This window comes from Microcebus murinus, chromosome 8 (assembly GCF_040939455.1).
Source record: "Microcebus murinus isolate Inina chromosome 8, M.murinus_Inina_mat1.0, whole genome shotgun sequence".
In the NCBI taxonomy this organism is placed as follows: Eukaryota; Metazoa; Chordata; class Mammalia; order Primates; family Cheirogaleidae; genus Microcebus; species Microcebus murinus.
Window position 1 is genome coordinate 102,746,679 of NC_134111.1, and position 13,124 is coordinate 102,759,802.

General features: G+C 55.8%; 1 protein-coding gene across 5 annotated transcripts in view; it reads left to right on the forward strand.

Annotated features, from left to right (window-relative positions):
- Positions 1–1,333: 1,333 nt before the first annotated feature.
- AGAP1 (ArfGAP with GTPase domain, ankyrin repeat and PH domain 1) overlaps positions 1,334–13,124 on the forward strand; it is a 535,764-nt gene continuing 523,973 nt past the window's right edge. For 3 of the 5 annotated variants that reach the window (XM_020288104.2, XM_020288106.2, XM_020288109.2), the window contains exon 1: positions 1,334–2,138. In XM_020288104.2, the coding sequence (XP_020143693.1) occupies positions 1,976–2,138 (163 nt within the window). In that variant the 5' untranslated portion in view covers positions 1,334–1,975. The remainder of the gene's footprint in view (positions 2,139–13,124) is intronic. The other 2 variants (XM_020288103.2, XM_020288108.2) reach the window with 2 other exon arrangements.

A 13,124-nucleotide genomic window follows, 5' to 3' on the forward strand; every position in this document is an offset into this window, starting at 1 on the left:
TGCTGCTAATAGGTCACGTAAAATGAGGCCACCTGCCCACATCTCGGTCACTGCAGTCACTTACAAGTGTGAAGCCAGAGGCATATCACGGATGCCTGTGTGTGCAGCAGGATGTGAGGACAGGCCCAGAATGCCATTACAAAAATGTCAGCACATCTCTCTGGGAAATTGCGGACCCCAGAGGCAGGAACTCCACCAGGCTGGATCCCAGAGAGTCTAGGCCATAAGCAAGCTGCGTGAGAACCAGGTGAAGACTCAGCAGGCTTTAAACTGGGATGCCCCGTGGCCGAGTCGTTCCAAAAAGACCGCTCTGTTCTTGTCCTTTGCCCACTTTTTAATGGGGCTGTTTGATTTTTGTTGTTGATTTTCCTGCGTTCTATTAATATATAGATTCTAGTTATCAGCCCTTTATCGAATGTGTAGCACGGAAGTATTTTCTCCCATTCTGTAGGTTGTTCTGTTTGTACCCCCGTAATATTCTGAAATTAAAAGAAGGACCACTGTGGTGGCTGGGGCAGGAACTCGGCCAGCGCGCACAAACCAAGGGCCCTGCGGGGCCACCCTGGTGCTTATGCAAACCCGCCAGTCGCGTTCGCCCCCTGCTGCGGGACGTGCCCTCCACGGCGCTGGGCCGCTCTGCAGTGTTGTCCAGCTCTGCGGGGGCCCCCGGGGCTGAGCTCGCGCGGGGACCCGCGCGGGGCGGCGGGCAGGGGTCTGTGGACCCCGAGGAGCAGGTGGTGGCGCTCAGGACGCAGCAGCTTGAGATCCACAGCTTAGGGATTTAAAAAAAATTTTAATAGAAAAAGGATGCCTAGGAAGGCTCCGTGGCATTTTGCCGCACCTCGCACCCCTGTCTCAACTTCAGTTTACTGGAGGAGTGGAAGCCCCACGCCACATGGGCTCAGGGGGCTCTTCGCCTTTGGGAAGAAATCTAATTGATTCAGAGGAAGCGCGCGTGCCTCTTTCGGAAAAGGAGGCCGAAAGTTAACGAACGGCGGAGGGGGGCCGCCGCCACCAAGGCGAGGTGGCGGAACGCCGGCCACTCTCGGAGGCTCCTTTGGCCGGAAACAGACGGAAGCGCCGGCGGCCCGCAGCGCCCCGCCGCCCCGCGTGCGCGCCCGCGCGTGGGCCGGAGCGCCGAGCGCACTCTCCCGCCGCCCGGCGGGCTCCGGCGCGGCGCGGACTACAAGTCCCAGGAAGCCCAGAGGCGGGCGCGGGGCGGGGCCTGGCGCAATTCCCGGGATCTGGCGCGCTGGGAAGCGCCGCGGAGGACGCAGCGGCGGCGGCCGGGGCGCGGGCTCGGGCGCAGGCGGGGGCGGGGCCGACGTGGGCCGGAGCCCTGCGTGCCAGGGAGGGGGCCGGCCGGGCGGGCGGCGGGCGGTGCTCGGAGCGGGCTCCGCGGCTTGCACGGCGCCTGCGGCTCGGTCCCGGCTCGGCAGGCATCGCACGGCGGGCACGGAGCGGGGGCCCCGCCGCGCCGGGCGGCACAGGACGCAGCGCGCGGACCCTCGCCGCGGCCCGGCGCCCGGAGCGGCGCGGCCACTGCCCGGGGGCCGGCCCTGGGCCCCGGCGCTCGGAGCGCGGCGGCTGCCTGGGCTTTAATGGCTGCTCGGCGGAGCAGCGCCTAGGGTGGAAGGCGGCTGCGGCGGAGGAAGGCGCCCGCGCTAGCCGCCTCCCGGGCCGGCCGCGCCCGCCGCGGCGCGCTCCATGGGGGCGCGCTCCCCCTGGGCGGCCCGCTGACCCGGGGCGCCGGGGCCCGCTCGCTCGCCCGCCGCGCGTCCCGGCCATGAACTGAGCCCGCGGGCCAGCCCCGCGCCTGCTCCGCCCGCGCCTTTCTTCTCGCGCCTCCTCTGCCCGTCGCGGGCAGGCCCGGCTCCCCGGGGGCGGCGTTGCCCCGGGCTCGGCGGCCCGCGGGCTCCGGGGCGCGGGGCGGCGGCGGCGGGGGGCTCCCGGCTCCGGGCGCGGCGCCTGCACCATGAACTACCAGCAGCAGCTGGCCAACTCGGCTGCCATCCGGGCCGAGATCCAGCGCTTCGAGTCGGTCCACCCCAACATCTACTCCATCTACGAGCTGCTGGAGCGCGTGGAGGAGCCGGTGCTGCAGAACCAGATCCGGGAGCACGTCATCGCCATCGAAGGTGAGGGCCGGGCCGCAGCGGGGCTTCTGGAAGGCGCTGGGGAGCGGGCGCCCCCGGCGCGGCGGGGGTGTGCGCGTGTGTGCGTGCGTGTGTACACACGCGCCGGGCCGGGGCGCGCGGCTGCCCCGCCGGGGGAGCACTGCGGTGCTTCTTGCCCTGCAAGGCCGGGCGAGTGTCGCCTGCGCCCGGCGCGCCGCGAGCTCTGCCAGGAAGATGGATCTTAAGCGTTAATTTGATAATGGACAATAGAGTCTCTCCCGTGAGAAAGTGGCTCCGAGCCGCCGCGTCCTGGGCCACCCAGTGTCCCGGCCCAGCTGACGCCAGGGGCAGATGGAAGGGGTTGGCGCCACCCGACCCGTGACAGGTTGCCAGGCCAGGCCCTGAGCGTCTTGCTGGACGTTGAAGGTGTGTTTTGGGAAGCGCTGCTGCGGGGGCTGAGGCTCTGGCCAGCGCGTCGAGGCGGTGCAGGGTTGCTCTCCTTGGAGTCTCTGCCCAGTTCAGGGGTACAGCGGAGACAGGTGAACTTAGCCACACACAGAGCCAGTTAGGGCGGCAGGAAACATGGTGTCCAGTTGCAGGTCCACCTGCCCCTGGGCAAACGCTGGCCTCCATAGCGTGGTTTGTATCCAGAGTCCTGGCTCAGATTAGAAGAACCCTACCAGGAGTGTTTAAACCCTCCAGTTTAAGGGTCTCACTTTCATATGCCTGGCACTTGGGGACCTTGGGTGTAAGCGTTTGGGGAGTAGGGAGGGAATGAGGAGGGTTCAGGTAGAACAGCCCACACCCCGCAGTGCCAGGCAGGGCGGAAGCTCTGCAGGAGAGGGGCGGCCACAGTCTGCCTTTCCTGGGCTGCGTCCGCTCTGGATCACCAGTGGCTCTCATTTCTCTGATTCTATACTGTTTGCTTGCTTTGTCCCTTTGGTCCTGCCAAGACTCACCTGGGGCACCAGGTGGCAGGTAAATGGGGAGTGTGGAGTTGTACCCTAGCCACTGTTGATTAGCACTCTCCCAGCATCACAATTGGCCAGTGACGGCACAGGCTTGCAGGGTGGCTTGTCCGGGATGCACACCGTCCCACCCAAATACCAGTAAGACTTCTACTGAAGAACACTGAGAACGTTCCAAGGCCTCAGGGCTGTGTCCAAAAGCCCGGTGTGGGTGTTGCCCAGCTTCCCTCCACCTGTGAGTGAGGGCGTCAGCCCACAGGATGGCTTTGTCTTGGCACTATGCACTCTGAACTACTAACCCCAAAGTGTTTTGGTTTGAAACTTGGCCAGTTAGGTGGAGAAGGTGGATGTAGTGTTGCTGATCCCTTTGGCATTTGGCAGCCCTGTGGACTTGAACCACGTCCCAGCCAGGCTGGCTGGCTGGCTGGCAGAGTATAACCGTAGGGGACTTGCTAATTCCAGGGGACGATCCAAACAGAGCTCCAGCCTTACAGGGGACTAGCTCTTAGCGTAACTCGCTCCCGGACCCCCAGTACACCTGGCTGCCCTGTTGGTGACTTAAGATGCTTCCGGATTCCTCAAGAGGCAGAGTCTGTGTGTGCCTCCAACAAGACGGCGAGACCCGCACCCATCTGCTGGTGTTCGGGCCGTGCTGCAGAAGGGCTCCTCCAGGGCCCCGGCTCTGGATCTGCGGCAGCGCTGAGAGGTCCACTGTGCTTATTTCACATGTCTCGTCCCAGCTCTCCGGTCGCATCCGCAGAAGTCTGATGAAACACTTTGAAAGCCGGTGCCAGGCATTGAAGGCACCTGGCTCAGAGCCTTTTTGCTGTGTGGAGACTGCTGGCTGGGTGCGACTCCCGTTCCGAAAGCCGAGCTCTGGGGTCTCCGGTGAGCGCTTCCAGCAAAGCAGTGTGACTTTCTAGCAAGAGGATGTGCTTACATGTCTTTCCCTCTTTTCTCCCTTCCCTTCCGTTTTCCCTTGTCTCTTTCTTTCAGTGTTTGTGTGGTTCCTAGACGATGGATGGTTTTGATAGTTTGATGGTCTAGCCTTTGGGTGAGGCTGGAGGCCCCTTCTTGGGTAGAATCCTTGTCATTTTTTTTATAAGGCTGCAAATCAATGGGTGAATCCTGTTTGGGGCTTTGAGGATGCTGTCATTTAGGAGTAGAAATGTCTACAGCGTGTCAGGGCTGTAGTTACTTTAGTGAGGCTTAGGAACCATTCAAATATGCCTCCGTGCTTTGCACTGTAGCCAACAAGGAGACCACCTTTCATTTGCATAGAACTTTAACGAAAACACTCTTGCGTTCATAATCTCGTTGTGTGGCTGTGAGAAAGGGTGGAGCAGCTTCATTACCCTCATTTTACAGAGGAGGGGGATGGTGAGCCCCCCCAAACATTTGATTGGGATTGTTTACAGTCAGGTCGGGACCAAGGGACCATTCGAGTGGCGTGCAGGTCTGCAGACTGCACCTGCATTGTGGGAACCCGGAGCTGGTGACTCAGCCTGTGTCTGCAGAGTCACATCACTGTAACCGAGGTGGGCTCCACCCCGGGAGACTTACCCACATCTCTGCCCCTGCCTGTGAGGGAAGCTTGGAGGTGTGGATGGTACGTAGCAAAAACCTAAACCTTTCCAAATTTTAAAATAGAACCATTTCCAGTCGGGAAAGTATATGCACATCACAGCCATAGTTTGAAAATCCCTTGTTCCACCAAACAGAGAAAACTGTCCTAATTTTAGAGGGTACCCAGCAAGGGTTTCCCCCCCATCTGTCTCTACATACACAAAATTGGGGTCCTACTTACAAAGCTTCTTGATTACTGTAATGCGAGCGCTTTTTTAGTGTTTTGAGAAACTTTTGAAGATATGATTTCTCTTGTTGGCACAATATTCCAGCATTTGGCTGTTCCATAATTTATTTAAGTTTCCCCTGTCTTCTAGCATCTTCAGGAATTTTTGCTGTTGGAGCGAAAGGAGAGGTTGTTTTGGCTAATGCCGATTCCAAAGCGTGTCGAAGTGGGTCTAGGTCGGAAAAATCTCTTAACGATGGACTACATTTAATTTATTTTAGTTGGAAGAGCCCACCAAGATTCCCAAAGAAAAATAGGTTGGTAATACTGTTTGTAGGCATGGGATATATGTGATTTTGCCCTCAGTCTTGTTTTAAAATATTAGCTTCTCAGAAGTGTTTTTTTTTTTTTTTCTTCCAGATCTTTATTTTATACTTTGAGAGATTTATTTTTTTCCTCTAGACCTCTGGAGTTTAAGGAAGCGTTGCTGATTGATTCAGATTTACCTGATGAGCTCTCTGGGATGTCCCATGGGGTGTGGCATGCTGGGAAAGGCAGCCACGCAGCTGGGGCCGTCTCCTGGGCCTTCCCTGCCACCATGCCCAGAAAGGAGCCTGGGACCCACCCCGCTGCCAGTTTGAACAGTGTGCCTGAGACTTCCCCTCCAGTTCTCCTTTAACAAGTCAGTCTGGGGTTGATGGGTTTGAGGTAAATGAGTCAGCTGCCTTTCTTCTTAAATAAAGCTTGCTCTTCTTTCAAGGATAAAGCCTCTGTCGGCAATCGCACGCTGTAATCCGGGTCGCGGGTGCCATCACCCCAGCCAGCTCCTGCAGCCAAGGCGGGGTGATGCCCAGATTCCCGGGCACCACCGTGGAGTCTGGCCTTTCCCCGAGGCTGAGCCCCCGGCCAGTTCCATGCCTCCATCCATCCTCACCTGCTGGCTGGTTTCAGAGGAAACCCAAGCTCTCCACTGGCCCGGCCTGGTCCCTGGAAGCAGAACGCTGCCCTACACCTCTTGAGGGCATTTTCACTGGGGAATGCAGGGGGCTTCTTAGTAGCCTGGGAAGATGGGATGGGGCCGCTTAATCCCTTGGTGTAGCTGCTTTGTTGAGACTCTCTGCCTGGCAGAGTGTTCAACCTGCGTGTCTCGGTGGTGATCACGGAGGTGCCACTGCTGAGGTCCAGAAAGTGTAGAAAACTTGCCCAAGAGGGGTGAGCTGGGCCCATCCGCCCTTGTGCTAGCTCTCTGTCACCCCTTTAGATAGAAATGGGGGCCCCGTTATTCGTGGTTCCCACAGGCCGTATGCGCAAATCATCCCAAGCTTGTGTTTCCTCGACCCAAGATGAGAATGCCCCAAATAACCCAAGTATCCTCTTCTCTGTCGAGTTGCTTGCCTTGGCCAAACTTTTTATAAGAGTTTGTTTCCGTATAGGAATTTATATAGTCTGCTTTCTGCAGGTGCGTGTGTTTAGGGAAACCAGTATCTTCTTCCTGCCATGGATGAGTGTCATTTTTCTTTGTCACTATCAACCATGTTGGTAATATTTCACGTTTACCCAGAGGTTGGCAGCTTGCAGCCTCCTCCTTAAAACTGAGGCTCAGTTGGCTGTGAGTTGCCTCCAGGTCTCACACCTCACTGGCCTCCAAGGCCCTCCGCCGCCCGGCTGCGCCTGACCAGTCCAGCCTCGTGCCTCTTGGTTGTAGCTCGTGTGCACCTTTGTAATGCTGCCTCTTCTGCCTGCTGCTCGTCCTGCAAGGCCTGGCTGTGTCCTCTCACCTGTGAGGAGCCTCAGCCCATCAGCATTAGGCCTCCTGCTCCCCCCGCCCCCTTCTTACCCCGCCCCAGCTGGAGGACTGGCAGGTCTTTGTGGGCAGAAATCAAGTCTGTTCATTTTTATATCCTCAGTAGTTCACTGGATCATGTCTGGCCCTTGAAGGTTGCCCAGGAGTTGTTTGTTGGCTGATTTAACTTGCCGGAGGGGCTGAGGTTTTCCCTTGAGTGTTGGTTGGTCCTTTTGCTCCTCACCCTCATTGGCAGTTGAAGCAGTGTTTGTCCTGTGGCAGAAGCGAGGGCGTTTTGAGACTTGTCTCCTGGGCACAGAAGTTCGGGCTGGGCTCTTTTGCATTTGGTGGGTTAGCTTGGATAGGTGCTCGATGTCATGTGGTATTTGGGGTGGAAGTGACATTTTCTTTCGTGTAGGTAGAGGAAGAAAAAGATCTGCTTGCTGAATCTTGGCAACTCTTTCACGTCAGCTAGCTGCAAAAGGTTGGCGTTTCTTTGTGTTGGGTGCAAGTGAGTTTCAGACATAGAATCAGTATCATTGAGAGGAACAAGTGAGTGACAGACTGCGTTGCTGCCATAATATAGTGCCTTCAGCGTCGTGCTGAGAGCAGTGATTCTCAGACTTGAGCATGCAGTCAGATCGCATCGAGGGCTTGTGGAAACAGATTGCTGCCCCTTGCCCCCAAGTTTCTAGTTCTGTGGGTCTAGAGTAGGGCCTGAGAATGTGCGTCTTTAACAAGCGTCCAGTGGGTGCCGCTGCTGTGGTCCAGGGACCACACTTTGAGAAGCATTTCTGCAGAGGGCAGGGTGCGATGTCTTCTCCAGGTGACCTTCATGCACGTTCACAGTCAGCAGGAAGGGTCTCCTGTGAGCCTTGTCCGCAGGTTATGGGTGAAGGCGCCAAGGACCAGCGGCGCAGGGAGTTGGTTATGGCCACAGTTCATCCCTCGTGGAGGAGGGATTTAAACCCAGGCCCGAATGGCTTCAACTCCTTGTTCACGCCACCTGTGCAGTGCTGTTCGAAGAGGAGCTGAGCACCTGTGAGGGCCGGTGTTTCTGGGGGGTGGTCAACTGGCGGGTGGACATTGCCCAGGGGTCCAGGCGGGAGGTAGAGCCAGCTCGGAAGTGTCAGTGTGTGCTTCTGCAGGTTTTCCTTCCCGGCTTTTTTGGAGATCGTTGGTATTCTGTGTAGTCTCACATGTACTTAGATGGGGTCTTCAGTATTCACTTATGATAACCTGGCAGATGACTCGTTTGGCTGCTGATGCTTCCAGGCTCACAGAGCGTTTCTGTGAGGGGAGGAGCTGGAAGTTACCGGTAGCTTAAAAGAGCTGCTGGAGGAGCCCGAAGGAAATGACTCAGGAGGGAGAGGAGCGGCAACAGCAGCTGCAGAAACCTTCAAAACAAAACCTGTGGCCCTGCCGCTACCTCCTCTGTGTTTTCTCCAAGGCAGACTTTTTATTTTGTTAAGACTGAAATCCACAATTTTGCATCCTCTTTTTTTTTTTTTCCTGTGGACCCTGCAGGTGTTTATAGTTTGTGAGTCTTGCTCTGGCTTGTTTGAACCCCTGATTTGGTTTGGTCTCCTGTTTCTCGACACTCAAACCTGTGTCCCCCCTCTCTGCCCCCCCCCCAATCCTCCAGAACCTCCCAGTCCTCAGCTTCAGTGATTGAGTTGGCAAAGCGGATGAGGCTTAGCTATTTTTAAAATCCAGGGTTTGAGGTTCTGATCTGGTGCTTAGCTACATAATTCCTCCCCTTTGTTAAGTACCTTTCTGTGAGAAACAAAATGCACCCTACAGATGTTAATCTCTAATCTCTGCGGCATCTGTTATTGTTGTTCAGGGGTACGAGTGCAAAGGCTTCGTGTGTGCTGTACAGTAAGCCCTGGCCTTCTGGAAGCTCTGTGCCTCTGACGGTCTTGGGGTCCCATTCGGTAGTGTGGGCAGCCTGTACCCAGGTTTGTGCCTTTCCCGAGATGCCGTGATGTGACCCATCTGAGGGCAGGGCTGGCATTATCCTTTGGGTCCAGTCCTTCCATCTTCCAGAGCTCTTTACTCGGAACTGACCAGGGTCCAAAGTGGGTTATCTTGGCTTTGTCTGGGGTCTGGGGAGGGAAGGAAAACAAATACCACCCCCTGCAGAAGAGATTGTTAATGGATCCTTTGAATAACCAGCCAAATAGCTTGTTTGTGTGTGAGGTCGGGACATTTTCCATAAAGAGCAGACACTAAATATAGGGCTTGAGGGTGGGGCCCAGGCCCCAAGAGGGGGCTGTCACGTGCACCAGCATTGTTTCTTTCGTTGGTAATCAGAACTCGCCACCAGCCCAGAACAGGTGGCCACCCTGAGCTCTCTGGGAACAGATTGGTGTTTTTGTTTAACCAGGGGCTCATTTGCAAATTTCACACTTCTCCCGCTGTTTGATAGGGATTGTCTTTTTTTGGGCTGCAGTGTTGGAGTATTTGTACAGTGTTTCTACACAAGCAACTGTCTAATCTTTAAAACTGCTCCTGCCGTCTGGTTGTCATTAGCATCATGGTTAGAAGCGCTTTTTATTTTTATTTTTTTTTTTAAGGGTGGGAAAAGACTTTTCATGGTTGTGGGAGAAGAATTTCAAATAATTACCGGCCATGTTCACAAAATGATTTATGTTTGGTCTGAGAAATGTCAACATTCAGCAGGCTCTAGCAAACAGAGCCATGTTGGTTTCCAGCTTAGGACATGGCCTCACGGAAGCTACTGTTACCAGATTCTCAGATAATAGTCTTAAAGGGAGAATAGTGTCTTTGGGAAGTGAATTTGGTTTTAATTCTGTGAGTTTTAGTTTTCGTTGTTACAGACTTGCAGCATTGAGGATACTTGAAAGGAAGAAGTTAGAATTTTTTTTTTATTTTATTATTATTATTATTATTTTTTTATGAATGCCTATAGCAAATAACCACAAGAACTTAACTTCATTTCATGAAAGGGTTTTTACTTCTTAAATGTCAGCCGGGGCCATGCTCTTGGTGGCCTTTATTCAGCAGGTTGGTTGGTGTCCCTGGAAAGTGCTCGCTAGCTTTTGTAATGAAAAAGAAGCGGATCTGGAAAGAGCTGATCCTCTGAACTTCCATGCTGTTTGCGTGTTAGGCTGCCCTTTTCTGGGACGGAGGATCCGCTGTGTTTTCCGGGAGGGCACTTCCGGAAGCCGCCTGCCCACCCTCTGTTGTTGTTTCAGAGGTCGGGCGCTGCTGGGAGCTGAGATATACTCTCTGCTCCTGTTCCGACGCTGCTGCTGGAAGTTCAGGCTGGTGAACTTGATTTTTTTTTTAAAAACACCAACATGGTTTTAATTTTAGCTTCAACAGGCAGGGCTGGATCTCTGGGTATCCATGTATCATTTGAAGTTGGAGTTTGGGATTGGTGGGATCGAGGCCACTTCAAACGCCCTCATTTTTTAGGAACTCTTTTTTTCTTTTTTTTGACATATAACATCATTGGGGGAGAGATACCCAGGTCCTAAAGGAGGAAGTTTTCACAAACCAACCGCCGTGTGTGCAACCAGCATCTGGATCGAGACATGAAACAGAGCCGCACGGCGCGAGACTCGTCTGTAGCGCCCGCGGTTAGAAATTACTGCCTTTGTCTGTTTATCTCCGCTGCTGCTGCTGGTGGCGGGCGTCAGTGCCTGTTTGGGCTGTCACGAGCCGCGCCGCCGTGCACCTTCCAGTCCGTGCCTCTTGGTGCCCGCGTGGCCTGGTCCCGCCGGGTCTGTGCCCGGCGTGGAGCGCTGCGCTGCGTTGCCTTTTCTCTCCTGGTTGGACGTAACCGCTCGTGAAACTGCTCCACCAGGCCAGAGGCCTTCATCTGCAACGACTTTTCGTTGCTGTTCAAGGTCCACTTTATGACACTCAGGGTGGCGGTTTAACACGTTGCATACGGCTCTGGCGCTGTCTTAGAGACTAGGTTTTGTAATTTTAGGCTTGTCTGCAGGCTATTAATTCCTCGTTAGTTGAGCTCTGTTCCATGAATGGAGCTGTGTGAGTAGTCCTTTCCCTTAAAAAGTGGATGGTGCAGGTCCCCTGAGACTGGAGCTCGGGGGAGCCCCCCGTCCGCCGTCCCTGGCTCCTGGCGGACATCCGTAGGCACTGGGAGACTCTTTCTGGCTGAGCCGGAACCAGCCCCAGATCCCTCTCTGCGATGGGTTTTAGATAACCCTGTGATTTGCCTTGGTATTTGAAAGGAAACTGTTTGATGGTCTTAATAGTTACATATTAGCCCTATTCAGTTTCTGCTGTTTGTAGCAATTATGCCGAAGACACAAAAGAAAAAAAAAGAAAAGCTAAGCGTTGCCAACTCTGCTATTCCCAAGGGGTTATTTTCTTTGTTCCTGCTGCTGCGTCCTGGGAGCTGCCCATCCCCCTCCAGGGAGGCCAGCGCCAAGCAAGGCCAAGCCCGGGAGGGACTTGCAGGGCTGGGGTCTGGGGGCTGTGTGTGCGTGCGTGTGTGCGTTTCTCTGGTGGCTTTGCAAAGGCAAGTGTTTATTTTGAGGGATGGTGGCGGGAGGGCCGAGTTTATACGCACTTTGTCTGGTGTGGGAAGTGGCTAACTTGAGAAGCAATGAGTGATTTTTTTCGGGCCCTGCGCCGCCGGGCAGAGCTGGGAGGACACGCAGATGTGTGGGACGTTCAGGGCCCTTCAGATCCCACCCAGGAGGCCGCCGATACACAGAGGCCGGCAGCCCTGCAAGGCGGGTGGGGAGGGCCTGAGGGGTGGGGCTAACCAGGTGGGTGGAGGTCCCTGAGGTCAGTCTGGGTGGGTGCAGGAGGGTTTTCCAGGCCAGAGTGTCATGGGAACGGAGCATCCCTGGGAATGCAGCATGCCTGGGAGCGAGCCTCCCAAACAGACTCTCCACGGCTCGAGGGGACCTAGGGAGGGGGAGAGGCCAGAATGATGGGGAGAGCCTGACAGCCTCATGGGAGCCTTTTTATTGGGCAGAGCACCGGGAATTGTTGGTTATGGATTGCGGCTTGGAGAGGGTGTGCTTTGCCGCTCAGCTGTGCCGCGTGGGGTACAGAGGTGGTGGCTGAGGGGCTGGGTGTGGTGGTGGGGAGTGGCAGGGAGCGTTTAAAGCCAGGAACAGCATCAGGGCTGTTGTAGGGGGGTGGGGAATGGGTGGGAGCCTGAATGGGGGGAGGACTGGGAAAAGAGGCAGCCCCAGAAGATCGCAGGGAGGTGCAGGCTGGATTGCAGGTGAGCCTCAGGGTGGAGGGAGGAGGCGCTGAGGTTTTGTCCTGGGAACACAGGAGTGGGGGCCATGCAGGGGATTCCACCTTTGGATGCCCCGAGGTTCGGGTGGACATGGTTGTGCAGGACTTGTAGAGGTGGCCCCAGTCCCCGTGGGATGAGCCTGATGGGTAGGTTCAGGAGTTCCCCTGTCTGTCGAACCGACTGAGAAGCAGGCACGGCAGGAACAGTGTTACAACCCCTTCCCCATTTGCACGTTCTTAAAGGGGCGTCCGAGGTATACATCAGTCTCTTGTGAGCGTGGCTAGTGTGCGTCTGTCTCCAGGGGCCGAGTCAGCCCAGAGGGGACTTAACGTGACTGAGACTCTGCATGCAGACGCCGGACTGATGGCCCCTGAGCTCCTGCACTCCTGCTCGTGTGGCCAGGTTGTCTCCCGGCCAACTCTGCCTCCGTCCGAGCAGTGCGGAGCGCGTGCCCCGTGCTGTGTGATCGGTGCGCCTGTCTCTGTAGCCATCTGTTAGGTGTGTGCGTACCTTCACATAGTGGCTTTAATCCACGAAGTCATGGAACCAGGTGCTGGGACTGCGGAAGTGGACAGGCCTTCGCCCTGCAAGGGTAGGGCAAGTGCACGCCTGGTGCCAGGCGTGTGGTGGGCTTGGAGGGCGGCGGGGGCTGGGGAGGGAAGAGGCCCCCGGGGGCTCCTGGAGGAAGCCCTCTGGGCCCCAGCAGGAGGGAAGCTTATGTCGTTGTGGGGTGGTGACAGGCACCAAGCATGCCACCTTGCCTCCTAGAGAGGCTTGGAAAACTCAGCTCTGCCCGAGGAAAGGCCACCGTCTTCGTGCAAAAAAAAAAAAAAGTCAGTTTTCGTTTTTTTTCACTTAGAAATTTGAGTTTTACCCGAACTGTCTCAGTCTGTACTTATCGTTCTGGTCATCTTATGCTGGGGAATAAAAAATTATACAGCATATTGCTGTCTGCCCATAGTCTAAATCTAGACGGGTTTTTCCCTCCCCCGAACTCCCCAAGCCCCGCAGTCTTTCGCAGACTTCCGGCCTGCCGGGAGGGTCCGAGGTGGTGCTGGGATGGGGGCGTTTGCGTTTCGTGCATCTCCGTGTGTGTCTTGCTGCCCAAGTCCACCTGCCTGGAGGGCGAGCCGGGCTCGGACTCAGTGGCTGTGCTGCTTTTCCTGAACACAGTTCACAGTCAGTGGAGCCGATGTGTATTTCTAGAATC